Consider the following 14,813-nt stretch of genomic DNA (forward strand, 5'->3'; position numbering starts at 1 on the left):
TTTCCGGTGTGTGGCTGGCTTTTTCCTGTCATTGCCTTGGAAATCAAAAGATTTAAAATGTGATGATGTCCGTTTTCTTTCTTTCTTTCTTTTCCTTTTCCACTTCTTGGTTTTTGTGTCCTGAGAAGTGCTTCTCATCCCAAGATTGGAAAGGTTTTTCTACAAGTTTTACAGTGTTAGCTTTACAGTGTTAGTGTTTACATCTGTAACTTACTCCATTGATTTGTGTGTGCAGTGTAAGGTCGAAGCCAAGGTTCATTTCCCCCTATCTGTGGATATCATGTTGTGTCCGCACCATCTGTTCAGAGGATTGTCCTCTCCCTATCAAGTCACTTGTCCCTTTTCAAAAAATAATGGTTTATATATTCCTGTATCTGTTTCTAGGTTCTCCTTTAAAAAAATATATTTTTTAAGGCAAAGCTGCCTTTACGTATGGTAACATTCGCACTTATCAGGTGTACAATTCAGTGGTTTTTGGTAACTTCACGAAGTGGTGCAATCGTAAATCACTTTTAGAGCAGTTTCATCCCCTAGATAAGAGCCTTTGAGCCCATTCACTGTAAACCTCACCTTCACCCTGCGACAGCCCCCCTGATCTGCTGCCCTTGCTGTGCTAAATGCACTTTCCCTGGGCATTTCAGGGAGCTGGAATGATACAATATGTGTTCCCTTGTTTTGCCCAGCACGATGTTTTGGGGGTTTATGCATGTTGTTGCATTTTCAGTCCCCCCTCCCAGGTTATCGCTGGCGAGTATTCCCGCTGTGTGGATGGAGCACATCATCCGTTCTCCTGTTAGTGTACATTTAGGTTGTCACCTGCACGTGAGTCATGGTGCTAAGAACATCTGTGTGCGAGTCTTGTGGACGTAACCTTCCTCCTCTTGGGTGGATATCTAGGAGTGAAATTGCTAGGTCACCTTACAGGTTTATGTCTCAATGTTTTCTTTCCAGTCAGCTTTTTTTTTTTTTAAAGAATTTTTTTTTTTTAAGATTTATTTATTATTTATTTATTTATACAAGCACTGGGTACAGTCAGAAGCACGGGAGGGTGAGAGAATTCACCAGAGCTGGAGCGGGGAAAAGAACAGGCAGAAGGACCGAAGTACACTGCTGAGGGGAGCAGCGGGCGGCAGGAGAGGTCTGCGCGCCATGTGGGACCCTCCTCTGGTGGCCGAGGAGCAGCCGGGGATTGAACCGGCACTGCAGAGGCTGCGGGCAGCTTCGCAACCCGGCGCTCAACCACTGCGCTACCGGGGAGGCCCTCCAGTCAGCTTTTTTGAAGCATAATTTATACACAGTAAGACAAATCGGTTTTAAGTGTTAATTTGACGAATTGTGATTCATTTAACTCACATAACCACCACCAGGATCACTGTATAGAAAGTTTCCTTGCGCCCTATTCATCAGTTCTCTCTACAACTTGAGCTTTTGTCAACCAGCTGTCTACTACCCATCACTGAAGTTCTGCCTTTTAGAACAGTTCATGTGAGTGGAATCATCCAGCGTGTAATCCCTTGTGTCTGCTTTCTTTGTCTTAACATATGCTTTTGAGATTGATCCGTGTAGTTATTTACACGATCATATACATGAACAGCTGAGCACATATTTTAAACTTAGTCAGGTACACGTTCGGTTAAAGGAGGGGGCCTCCCAAAATATAAAAACCACTCTTAGCTTATGGCTCTCTGATGCAGGCTGAAGTGGGACTTGGCCAGCTGGCCTCAGTTTGCTTCTGCCTGTTATTCTGTAGTGTGTGGAAATACACTAATGTGTTTGTCTGTTGAGCAGTTAGTAGTCATTTAGGTTGTTTTTAGTTTGGGCTATTGTGTATAATGCTGCGTGAGTATTTGTGTACAAACCTTTGTGTGCACAGATGTTTCTCTTTCTTTTGAGTAAATACCTAGGACTGGCATGCCTTCGTTGTCACACATTAGGTATATGTTTAAGTTTTTAAGAAATTGTCAGACTATTTTCCAAAATGGTTGCAGCATTTTACATTCCCATCAGCAATAAGAGAATTTCAGTTGTTCCACATGCTGTCAACACTTGGTATTCTCAGTTGTTAAGTTTAGACATTTTAATGTATCTATAATAGAATCTCATTGTACCTTTAATTTCCCTAATTTTTTAGGGAATGATTAGATGTCAGTCATATGTTCACATGCTTACTGTCAGTTTATATATCCTTTGCAAAGTGTTTCATTAAGTCTTTTGCCCATTTTAAAAACTACCTTCCTTGTCTTCTTATTAATGACTTTTAAAAGTTCTTTATGGGCCTCCCCGGTGGCGCAGCGGTTGAGCGCTGGGTTGCGAAACTGCCCGCAGCCTCTGCAGCGCCGGTTCCATCCCCTGCTGCTCCCCGACCACCGGAGGAGGGTCCCACATGGAGCGCAGACCTCTCCTGCCGCCCGCTGCTCCCCTCAGCAGTGTACTTCAGTCCTTCTGCCTGCTCTGCTCCCCGCTCTGGCTCTGGTGAATTCTCTCACTCTCCCGCGCTTCTGACTGTCCCCAGTGCTTATATAAATAAATAAAAATAAATCTTTAAAAAAAAAAGTCTTTAAAAAAAAAAAGTTCTTTATATATACTAGTTGCCAGTCCCTTATTAGATACTTGTTTTGTAGATATTTTCTCCCAGCCTATGCCTTGCCTTTCCTTTTTTTTGACAACTTTTGGAAACAACAGTGAAGATTCTTTGATGGTGTCCATGTTATCAATTCTTTTCCTCTTATGGTTCATGCTTTTTGTATCCTAAGATGTCTTCTGCACTAAGATTGCAAAGATTTTCTTTGGTGTTCTGTTTTCTTACAGAAGCTTTACAGTTTTTGCTTTTTTGTCTAGGAGTGTGGTCCAATTTGAGGACATTTTTGAGTGTGGTGTAAGGTGAGGGTTGAGCTTCCGTTTCCCCCTATGGATTGCTCCAGGCAGTTGTAGATTGTCCTTCTCCATAAAATTACTTTGACCTCTTTGCCAAAAATTAGTTGACCATATAAGCATGGATCTATTTCTAGACTCTTCTGAATTCTTGGAGTTTAATTAGAGCACATATTTTTCATTTGCGTGAGGCCACAGGTATGCCTCTCAGTGTCCTTCCTGCCTGAAGAGGCCACTGCAGCAGAAATGGGAAGGTCGCCTTGCCCAGATGTTCAGTGAGATGGGCCTGGGGCTTATAGACACAGTGCCGATGGCTGCTCAGGAGCTTCTGTTCAGGGCAGAACTGTCCTCCCACCCACTGCACTCTGACCAGCTTGTCGTATGACTGCTGCCAGCACCACAGCCATGTGCTTCGGCATGCCCTCCGTGCCGTGGCCAGCCCTCAGCTCTGCTGTGATGCCCAGCAGCTGGTCACCAGGCTTGCCTGTGTTTAGCCTGGCAAGGCTGTGCTGTAACAGGCACTCATTTGGTGACTGGCTTTATTCCAGGACCTCACTGTGGATGTGCCTGTCTTCTCATTTAATTTTCAGGGTGGCTTGCAAACAGAGCTGATGGGATGATTTGAGAAGTTACAGCTACCCTGCTGTGCGGAGTCACAGCTCTAAGCGGGGTGAGTGTGGGTGGGGCAGCCTCTGCCAGGCTGCCCGCCTCCCACAGGACTTGATAGTCCCCCAGCCCCTGTCTGCTGCCAGTGAGCATATCCTTGGGTACACATCATCTCAGCAGGATGATTTTGTGACAGCTTTCAGCTTGATGCTGTTGCTGAACACTCACTGGACCAACCGCTGTCCGAGGTGCCGGTGAGTCCCCGCTTGGTCCTGGGGGCTCACGTTGCTGTGCCATCTGTGCTCTTGATGCAAGCTCGCGTCTGCTAGGTGAAGATTTCCTGGTTGGTGGAGATACCACTAAGGGAACTGAGTGCTGTGGTTCATTGGTGTCCAGTGACTGGTTAGGGAACCTCAGGGATGCAGCCATCCTGCCTTGCACTGGCCACCAAGCCCTGAGGACTCATGGGGAACCCAAGCCTTCGGGCTGCAGGCCTCTGAGGAGCAGGCAGAGCCTAAGTTAGGTGATGGAATCCTTGAAAGGCATTGAGTTTCACCCTTTTCCAGGAACAGTTTGTCCTCTGCGTTGCAGCGAAGGCAGAAGGCAGCCCCAGAGCACTGGGGGACGAGGGTGGGAACTGCTGTCTCGTTGTCTTCTATAGGAGCTGCCGGTGCTGGTGCTGGGTGAGCACTGCCTTTCGTCTGGACGGCTGCTCGGGCCTGTGGGGCAAGTGCGGTGGACATGGAACCCCGGTGAAAGAGAAACAAGTGTTTTTCTGGGGTTCTTTCAGTCTCCAAAACCCCGCCTCCTTCTGCCAGCAGGCAGCACTTGAGGAAAAAAGCACAAGGTGCATGGGGCCCTCACCTGCCTGGTGGTGCCGCTTCAGGGCCCCCGGCTTTTCCCCTGCTCGCCTGTCCTCCTCTGCGTGCCGAAAGCTTTCAGAAAGCTCGTCATTCACTCCATTTCCCTTACTTTTGAGCTAGACCAGAAGAGTGGCTGGCCTCTTTGTTTGCCCTTGACTGTCTAATTCTGGACATTTCGGGGGAGCACGGTGACAGGAGAGGCTGCAGGTCCTGGGTGCTCTGTGGGGTCTGCCCCATGGAGGACCCTGGCCTGGTGTGATGGGTGGGGTGTGGGCCAGCGTGGGGTCCTGCTGAGCTCGCACGGCAGCCGCGCCATTGCTGGGAGTTAGTGCGATCTCTGTTTTTCTCCTTTTTCATTTTGCCACAAGACAGAATTGTATCACACATCTCCAAAACGAGTAAAATGGCATTTCAGCTTCTTGTCTTTATAGACTCTCTGAACTTTAGGAAAGATCATTCTGGTCCCTTTTCATTAATAATGAAAACCAGGGGCAATAAAATGTTCTTAACGTGAGCGTGGCAGGAACAGAGCAGCAGAAGGGGTGAAGGGTGAGGCCAGCAGGGGCTTCTTGATGCTCGACGAGGTCAGAGCCCCGGAAAGGGGAGCAGCTGAGGGAGGGGTCCTGCTTCTTGGACCCCCCTGAACTGCCGTGCCCGGAGCCTTGGCAGCTCTGGTGCCAGGGTGAGTGGCTGCGTATATGAGGGTGCGGGAATTTTACAAGAAGGCAGGGCCTGGCAGCCGCCAGGCCCTGGTCAGTCTTTAGCCCGCTTACCGCTGCTCTCCTGTAGCTGCGCGGCGGGGGCGGGGGAAGGCGGCAGTGAGGGTGGCGGCCTGGGCCTGGGCCTGCGCGGAGGCCGTGCCTCGGGAGTTGGACGGCGGGGACGCGTGTTCTGACTGTGAGTCAGAGCCCTCCTGAGCAGCCACGCTTGTGAAGGTTACGCCGTCTTTGCGTTTCCCTCCTATAGACGAATGTGCATGGGATGTTGGGTTCGCATCAAGATAGCAGAGCGAGCGGCCGAACTGGCTAGGACAGGATGAGTGCGGCGGCCCGGGACACACAGCCTGCTGGCTCCTCGGGGTCACGGGGAAGGCCCAGGTGCCACAGTGAGCTCAGGGCTTTTGCTTTAACACGTGGCGACTGCTTGTCTGCACAGATTTGTATTGCTTGGGCAGGGGTGGAGGGGTTCACCACAGGGCAGAGCAGGAGAGCACCCCACCAGCTCCTTAGACATGAACCCCAAGTGCCATGGCACAAGCTTGGAAGATTCTGGGAAGCCTGGCAAGCAACCCAAACCCCAGAGCCCAGGGGAGACTAGGCTGATGCATCTGTGTAAACATGAGATGCCCGCACGCCCCGACACTCAGCGCTGTGAGAAGGTGACACTGGGAAGACTTCGCTACTTTGTCCCAGGTGCGCGGCTGGCGTCTCTGCTGGGTACGGAGCTTCTTAGAGCAAATGGATAAGGAAATTGAGTAGGAAGGTGGGGAACTCAGCACCCCAGGAAGGAAATACAGATGCAGAGATGCTCAAACTTCACTCATAGTAAAACCAATGCAAATGAAAGCTAGAGGGAAGTCCTGCTCCAGTGTTGCTGAAATCTGTGCGTGTGCTCACCCCACTGAGCTGGAGCCGCGGAGAAACAGGCCTCCTGTGTTTGCTGGAGGGAACGCGCGGAGGGCAGCTTAGGAGTAGCTCTCACGATTGCCAGTGCCTGTGCCTCTGACCCAGGCTCACAGGAATCCGGGTTTGCCTGTGGGTGGCCCACACGCCTGTGAGAGGTCGTGTGCAGCCATCGATGGCGGCACCGGCCTCCAGTGTTCCGCAATCACCACCAGTGTCCTGCCGTGTCCCGCTGTCCTGAGCAGGTCAGGTGCACCATCAGCACTTCCTAAGGTTTTGAGTAAACAGTTGGTGCTGTCTCTGCCCCGACCCCATTTTGAAGAGGGTCTAGTCTGTCTGTGTCCCCAGTGGGGCTGCACACCAGTATTTGTGCGCACCCGAGAGTGTTGCCATCGGCCTCCCTTGACCCTTTGTTCCTTGAGGGTGGGGTCGTGCCCTGGCTCCCCTGGCACCCCTGCCTTTCTGAGCAGCAGCGCGCAGAGCCCCTGTGAAGTGGAAGGAGGCGTGGCATGGGGAGTGTGCCTGGCCTCAGGCAGCCTCTGTAGCTGGTGTCACAGCTGGTGTGCTGAGGGGGCCAAGTGCCCTCCCTGCCCAGGGGAGGGATGGGGCACCCCTTTTCCTGATGTGCCTTCTCCCCACTCCAGGCCCCGTGGGCTCCCGATGGAGAGAGTACGGTGCCTTGGCGATCATCATGACGGGAATTGCCTTCGGCTTCCACCAGCTCTATAAGGTGAGTCTGCCCTTCCCTGCCTCACGCCCCGCAAGCCCGTCTTCCCCATCCTGAGATTGGTCTGTGTGGAGTTGCTCAACCCTGGGGAGCACCAGGGCAGGCAGTGGGCTGAGTGTCCTCATGAACACACACTCTGCTTCAAGTCCCGGTGCCCCTTCTCCTGCCATGGTCAGACCCCACCTCGTGGGCCGGCGTCCCTCCAAGTCCCTGATGCACAGGGAGCCCGAGGTCAGCAGTCGACAAGGCCTGTCATCTACTGAGAGCAGTGCCAGGCACGCACTCAGCAGTGGGTAAGTCTTGGAGGCAGGATGACATGTTGATTCAGACCAGGAACCTGGAGCCTGGCTGCCTGTGTTGCACCCAGCTCTGCCCCAGAGGAGCGACGGTGAGGTGAGGGTAACTGTGCCGCCTCCCCAGGCTGCTAGGAGTCAGCACCCGTGTGCCCTGTGAGTGGGGAGCGCTCACACTGCTGCACCTTAGTGTTTAACACTGGCTGGGAGCAGCGCATCATACTTGCAGGATCTGTTTTTTTGTCTCTGTGTACTGTGTTGGCATCCACAGAAGTCTTTCTGTGGACTTTCCTAGACTTCTAGTCCACCCACAGGATCCCTGATTTCATTGCTCACAGCAGGACAGCAAGTGTCAGGGGAATGTCTTACCTCCCGGAGACCAGATACTAACCTGAGAGGCCAACTCTGATTTGAAGCCAATGAGTCTTTTCTGAGAGATGCAGAGCCAGGGCGGGTCCCCAGGACCCAAGGTAACCGTGGCCAGAGGACTCACCCCGCTGCCTGGGGCCACCCGCAGTCCCACCCTTGCTTGGGGTGCATCGAGTGGGTGCTCACACTCACTGCTGAGACCCCGCGCCTGCAGGTGTCAACATTGGGCCCTGGGGTTCCGCACTTGCCCCTTGGCCAGAAAGTGAGCCCCGCACTGAGCCCAGCGTATTTTCAGCACAGCACCTGCTCCTGGAGTTGGAAATCCGCACGTCAGAAATCCCAGAAGCAAAATGCTCTGGGCCCCGGGACTTTGCTCTCTCACCCGAGCCTGCCCTTACCTCTTACTCTGGCGTGCAAAGCTTCTTCCCAGTCACCGACCGCTTCTGCTCCCCAAGAAGAATAAAAGGCCAAGACGGAATCTCAGCTTAATGCCTGGGCTCCTGAGGGCAGTACCCGAGGCTGGGTGGCCAGGCAGAGACGTCGTACCTGTTTCTACGAAGCTCGGACCTTTCTCTCTCTGGTTGAAAAAGGAGAAGACACAGGAAAGGCGCGGTCACAGTGGTGACGAGAGGGTTTCTGAACCGCTCCTAATCGTTTCTTTAAATTAAAAAAAATAAAAAGGGCTAAAAGCTGCCTTCGTTGTCAGTTTGTTTTAGAAGTCCATCAAGATTGAGTTGAGGGTCACGTGTGTGTTCCTGCCCTTGGCGTTTCTGATGTCAGCATCGAAATTTTTAGTTATAACACATGTAAGAGCTGACTTTTATACTTAGGAAAATTTCTACCTGGAACGTACGGCTGCATTGATGACTTCCGGCTCAGCTGTGGTCAGTAACTCACATGGTGGTTGCAAAGCACTTTGCGAACTAGAAACTGCTTCTGCAGGTTTGCTGGATACCAACCTGCACTTGGGGGTCCCTCTTGAAGTGAGCTCTCCCGTGTCCCCTGTGAGAGACCCTCTTCTCGATCCCAGCACAGAACTCTGCCGGAGGAGGTGCCCTCTTTCATCTGGGGTCCAGACGGAGCAAGATCCACGGGCGTGGGCTGTGCCAAGACCAGGTTGGCTCCTGGTCTCGTGCCCCTGTGCCCACCCGCAGCTTACACCCACCACACCGCTTGCCATCTTCCCAGACGTCCGGAGACCTCGTCTTCCCCTGATCTGGGCTCCCATGTGCCAGGCCCCCTTGTTTGCCCCGCAGCAGCAGCTCCCCACCTGCCCCCCCTCCCCCAGGTTCTTCTGGTTTTGCCCCTTCCGCTCCCTTCTCTCCCTGTCCAGTTCTGGGGGAGTTTGACTGCCTTTGCCTCTGAGTGAGGGAATCTTGTTCTGAGGGCCCAAGGCTGCCTTTAGAAAAAGATCTCTTCAGACCCACCCCTGGAGGCTGCCCTGGTAGAGAAACCAAAGGCCCCAGAACTCTGCTGTTGATTTTCATCTAGTTTCTCACCTAATTTTGTTTAAGTTTACTCATTTATTCCTGAATGGATGGCTCCTTCACATGGTTTCATGTGGGAAGAGGTGGGAAGGGTTCAGAAAAGTGTACCCCAGAACCTCTTCCTGCTCCTCAAGGAGGCCACGCTGCTCTGGGGCTGCTTTCTTGTTTACCTCCCAGAATTCACCTGACACCTTTCCCGGTGAATCTTAAATATCTTTGTCATAGAAACATCAGATCTAGCACCATTAAGAAAATGACGTAACCAAATGGGAAACTAAAGAAAGAACCAGAAAGTTCTCCACCACAGCAGATCAAATCAATTTTACTTGTCCTGACCGTCCCCCGCTGGGACACGCGGGACTGTCAGGTGTCCTGCTCACGGACAGCACTTGCTCAGCGCTCCCACCCTGGGGGAAGGAGAGCTGGTGGCAGGCCGGGAGCTTGGGGAGGACGACCCAGGCGCGCAGCCACCCTCACGCCTGCCCGCTTCTTGTAGAAATACCTGCTCCCCCTCATCATGGGCGGTCGAGAGGACAGGAAGCAACTGGAGAGAATGGAGGCGAGTCTCTCCGAGCTGAGTGGCAGCGTGGCACAGACAGGTAAAGATTAATGACTCCATCAAGTCACCCCTCAAAGCCTTCTCCGAGCAGCCCCTTCTCTGCCCCCTCCCCTCTCCCCTCGTCTCCACTTTATGTGGTGACTTCATTTATCTGCTCTGAGAATCTGTTCACATTTGCAAATGAAGCCGCCGTCATTTCGGTTTAATTTGAAATTGCTTGTTTACTGTCGGCGCGGCCTCAATTAATTATGTTTTTACGGAAAGGCTCCCAACCTCAGAATATTAATAAGGGGAATAAAATGACAGCCTTTCTAAGGGCTGTAAAGTTCATTTTTAATTTCTGCTTCTATGAGGTTTTCAGGGGGGTTTTCGGTGATTTTTCCCCCTTCCCTCAGAGAACCCAATGCGGGGTCAAGAGAGGCTGTAATTACTGCGGCTCCCGGGACCCTGGCCACCTCCTCTGTCACCGACTCCGCAGGCCAGTGTTCATTACCCAGCGCCCCAGTGATGGCCCAGATTAGCTGGGACCTGTCGCGCCAGGGGTGGCTTTTCTCCTTTATGAACTTGTTTACTAGTGCTGGCTCTGAATCGAAAAACTCTGGCCGTCGCCTGTCCCGGGCAGGAGTTTGTCCCTTGGGGAAGTGCTCGCAAACTCTCCTGTGGGCCCCATGCCTCCTCCAGTGGCCCAACCTCGGGTGGGTGGGCAGGGCAGGAATTCGCAGTTTGTAACCACTCCGGCGCCTGCGGAGACCTGCGCTGATGCGCGTCTCCCAGGACTGGAGACTCCCACGAGCCCCCAAGGACACAGTCGGGCCTGGGAGATGAGGGATGCAGACAGCGCCAAAGTCGCAAGAGCCAAGCAAATCACAGGCAGATATAATTAGAGGGGAGAGGTTTTGGACGGATATACTGTTGACCACGGACAACTGCACAATAGAAAGATAAAGTAGAAATACTGGAGGTTAAGATACAGTGCAGGTAGCTCACCCAGCGTGCAGATAAATTATAGGACTGTGGGGGTGGGGCTGTCTGCGAATAAATTAGATGTAGCAGCTTCTAGGTGTGTGGACAGAGACGTGTGTCGTTTAACAGAGATACGACTGCTCTTTCCCCAGTGACGCAGTTACAGATGACTTTAGCCTCTGTCCAGGAGCTGCTGATTCAGCAGCAGCAGAAAGTCCAGGAGCTCGCCCATGAACTGGCCACAGCCAAGGTACTTGCCCCCGGCCCCTGCCCCTCCAGGCCCAGGCCGCCCTGCCCGGCTCCTCGCTCTTGTCCTTTGCGCCGGGTTCCCTGCGTTCTGAGGGGTCTGATGTCGTCTTTCCTCTCGCCCGCTCTCCCCAGGCCCACACTGGCCCTGCAGAGGGAGGAGGCAGTCATGGCACGGGCGGTTGGCCTTCATCACGGAGACCCTCCTTTCTGTCTCATGTCACCTCACAGTAGGAGGCAGCTCCCCAGGCAGCACGGGACCCTCTTGGAGGTGGTGGGTGCAGATGTGGGGCGGCCTCTCCCCTCAAGTTAGGTTGCAGGTCCCCACAGTGCTAGGAAGGATTCTAGAGCTTGGGGAGAAAGGAGCCTGCCCAGATGCTGGGCTGGCCTTGGCTGCAAGGGGCAGGCTCTCTGAACCCGAATCTCCAGGTCAGTTCACCTAAAAAGAGCGGAGGCAACTGGGCTCCACTGAGGTGGTTTCCATACCTCATTTCCCAGCTCTCACACCGCTCAGCGTCAGACCACGGGGGTCAGAGTCTGCTGAGTGCTGGCGGTGAGGGAGGGCAGGCTCGCTGCAGTGTTGCCTCGTCGCGGAGGCGGAGCTGCTGGGCTCCTCCTCTACCGCCCTCTGCATGCGCCTTGCTCATCAGTCCCCAGGATTGCAGGGTCCCCAGGATCGCAGGGTCTGGCCTGGGTTCTGGGCGTGGGTCACCCCGAGGCTCTGTTGTGGACAGGCTGGTCTCGGTCCCCCACCCCGTGCTGCCCTCGGGCTGCTCCCATGCAGCTCAGACTGAGTGGAGGTCCTGCAGTCACCCCACCCTGGTGTGCCGCCCCGTGTGAGCTGGTGCTCAGGTCTTCTGCACTTCGAAACCCAGAAAAGGAGGAATGTTTCCATTTCCAGTGGAATCTGGGGTATCCTGTGAAGAGGGTGCCCCTGCTCCCCACACTGCCTACACTCGCTCAGATGACTGTGGTGGGGTGGCCGCCTCCAGGCACCGTGCGTGCCCGCAGGCAGGCGGCCCATAAAGCAGCCGGGAAGGCCGCCTCGCGCCCGCCTGCTCGCTCTATTATCTTTCGGCGGGTGGCCTGCCAATGGCCAGAAGCCATTCCGGAAATTGGAAAACTGTTTTCAGACCTTAAGCATTAAGATTAAGACCACATGTTGCGTTTTGAGAGGGGAGGGGCCCGGGGTTGTGCTTGGTGGTTGAGAGCTGGCTGAGAGCTTCTTGTGCTGGTGTTTTTTTGTTTTTTTTTTTTTTGAGGCCTCCCCCCTCACCCCATTCTCTCCTGCACTGGAGCAGAGCTAGTGAGTTTGGTATCTAAACTCCGATGTGTGAAGACTTCGGTTACCCCATAAACCAAAGACTTAGAGTGGTGTTTTCTCAGCTGTAATGTAAGTTTTTATTTCTGGCTTCCAAACTCCTACTGCAGCACTGTAAAAAATTAAAAAGAAGAGCGTTAAGTAATTAAAAAACCTACATAAAACTGAAGGCTGGGAGTTTTCTACAACTGCTTTTTAAAGAGACTGGCTAAAAAGCCCCAGATGTCAGATTTTATTTCTAAATCCTGGCATCTGGCACCATATGCGTTTGGAAATTTGAGTCCTTTGTAGGCCGGTGAGTGGAAATTGCTCCCTTGTTAATGGGCTGCTAGAGCTTTCAAGGTCTCAGGGAAGCCAGAACAGTGGCTCCTGGACCTGAGCTGTCTGGGGGTCTGGAGTGGGGACCCCCAGGAGACGTGTGTGAGGGCAGCGGGCGCTGGCATGTGCTGCCTCTGACACTGCCCAGGTTTTTCTTCCCAATATCTGCAGCACCTCGGAGGGGCTTCTCCCTGTGCCCCCTCCGCCTGCCCCCCCATGGCCTGCTCTCTTAGGCTCCTGGCTTCTGAACTCACAGCTTGTGTTTTCTGCCTCAGGCCTTGCTAGGTGTCCAGAGGGCAGGCCCCCACCTCTTCCACGTGGCCTGCGGCCTGGGCCGTGCAGCCTGCACACTTGGAATGGCCCCTAAACTTCACAGGCAGCGCGGTCGCTGGCCACCGCCCTCTTGGAGACCACTCGCTCAGCTGTTCTGCGCTCTAGCCGACTTAGCTTGCCAAGGGGTGGCTGTCTGGGGTTGGGAGAGAACCCGGTTCAGAGGGGAAAGGTGTGCGGGGAAGGTGGCGTTTGCCGGAGGTGCGTGTTTCCTCCGTGGGCTTTTGGCGGAAGGACTTGAAGTGCAGGACGACTCTCTTTGCCGAGCCTTCAGAGCATCTAGTCCTGACAGAGAACGGCCCTGCAGGGGTGACTTTGCAGACAGCGGGACGCGGTCCCAGGCCGGACCTCACAGAGCTGGGGTCCAGACCTGCTTGAGCCGAGGGCCGGTCAGACCCTCAGGCGCGGGCGGGGACCAGGCTCGGCATGTGGCACGATGGTTCTGAGGAGGGGCCTTCGGGGGGGCAGGGAGTTGGTAGAGATGGTGTGGTTTACTCCATTAAGTTTCCTTTGATGGAACATGCCCAGTGCAACATAGTGGAGGGGCCGTGCAGTGACCCCCGGGCCCCATCTCCTGGCTGCAGCCCGCCACCCCCTCCAGCCCTCCCCCATCTCTGCCGCACCCCTACCCCCAGTTCTTTGGAAGCATAGCCCCGACAGCGAGTCATTTCATATTGCAGACACTTCGGTTTGTGTTTCTGAGAGGTAAAGGTCTCTTTTATTGTTGTCCTTAATTTTATTTTACATCACCAGGATGCCATTATTACATCGAAGTATGTGCCACGGTTCCTTAGTATTGTCAGCTCTCCAAACAGAGTGGTGTGAATGTTTATTTTAAGGGTGTCCTCATTTAAACAGAGACCCAGGCAGGCAGACCCCTGAATGAGCAGAGGCAGAACCCTCCAGGGGGTCTCCAGGCTGCCTCTCAGGACACAGAATGTCCCCAGGCCCACCTGCCGCCCTGGCGTCTGGGGTCGCAGGCTGGGGACACCTACACTGACCCTGGTTCCCTTTCAGGCCACCACTTCTACCAACTGGATCCTGGAGTCCCAGAACATCAATGAACTCAAGTCGGAAATTAACTCCTTGAAAGGGCTGCTTTTAAATCGGTAGGAGAGATGGGGCTGGCCGGGGCTCTTGGGCCGGTCTCTCGCGGTCATGTGTGGAGGGGGGGTGCCTCTCCCTGTCTGTCTGGCCCCTGGTGGAGCCAACGGTTCAAGCAGTGAGTCAAGAGTCCTCTGAGCTTCTGTTATCCTTCCTCATTGGCTCCCTCCCTCCCCAGCCCAGGGGTGACAGTCTGCAGCACCCTCAGAGTTTTGAAATACAGGCCATTCCTCGGCCTGTCAAGACCTGGTCGGGCACAGTAAGAAAGCAGGAATGTGAACAGAGAGCTCCCTCACCCTGAAAGAGGGACCCCAGTCAGCCCCCTCCTCACCCTTGCCCCCCACCCCCACCCTGTTGTCAGCTTGGTGACAGCGTCATCCCACAGAAAGTCCCCACTTTCTGTCTGCCTGGTTTGAAGAGCTCCCCGACTCCAGGCATAGGCAGTGCGGAAGCGGCCTCTGCCTCTTCCACCTCCTTGGGTCTCCCTCTGCTGGCCCTCCCCAGTGACAGCCTTTCCCCAAGGGAGGCTGCTGTCACCAGCACAGCCCCAAATGCAGGGTGGCCCACCTGTCCTGGTTTCAAAGCTGGAAGTCCTGTGTCCCAGGAACGTGCTAGGGACCTGGGGCACTGGTCACCCCACCTGAAGGGTGCCCAGCTCGGCCCACGCGAGACTGCATGGGTGCCGTGAGGAAGCACGGGGGCCAAGGACCCATCTTCCTGGGCCACCCATTTCAGGGCTTCTCTCAAGAACAGCATGTGGCATTAAAAGAGTCATGACCAAGCTTGGGGGTGTCATCAGGAGAGACCCTCTGCTTCCAGACCTGGGAAACAGGAAGCTTTGAGGCCAGAGGGACAGAGAGCAGGCCACTGGGTAACGCTGGGGCCAAGAAAATGGATGGTGGAATTTCTCGTTGGCGTCTTTGATGTTGGTGAACAATGTGGCCTGGGCTGCAGTGAGGCCTGGGCGGGGAGCAGTGCCAAGGACGACAGGCAGCACAGAAGGGAGCAGGCCCTCATCCTCTCGGCCCAGAGATGGGCTGCCTGGCCTGGAGCTCGGTTTCCTGGCCACTGCCAAGTGGTCCTGCCCTCCAGGGCCCTCCTGAGATTGGCTTCGGTCTGGGCTGGCTGCAGGCC

General features: G+C 54.2%; 1 protein-coding gene across 1 annotated transcript in view; it reads left to right on the forward strand.

The window, feature by feature from the left end:
• Window positions 1-14,813, forward strand: part of PEX14 (peroxisomal biogenesis factor 14) — a 111,624-nt gene that overhangs the window by 94,892 nt on the left and 1,919 nt on the right. The window contains exons 5-8 of the mRNA XM_037501102.2: window positions 6,607-6,692; window positions 9,335-9,437; window positions 10,513-10,610; window positions 13,593-13,684. Coding sequence (XP_037356999.1) covers window positions 6,607-6,692; window positions 9,335-9,437; window positions 10,513-10,610; window positions 13,593-13,684 — 379 coding nt within the window. The remainder of the gene's footprint in view (window positions 1-6,606; window positions 6,693-9,334; window positions 9,438-10,512; window positions 10,611-13,592; window positions 13,685-14,813) is intronic.

This window comes from Talpa occidentalis, unplaced genomic scaffold, assembly GCF_014898055.3.
Source record: "Talpa occidentalis isolate TD23 unplaced genomic scaffold, MPIMG_talOcc4v2.1 talOcc4.9, whole genome shotgun sequence".
Lineage (NCBI taxonomy): Eukaryota > Metazoa > Chordata > Mammalia > Eulipotyphla > Talpidae > Talpa > Talpa occidentalis.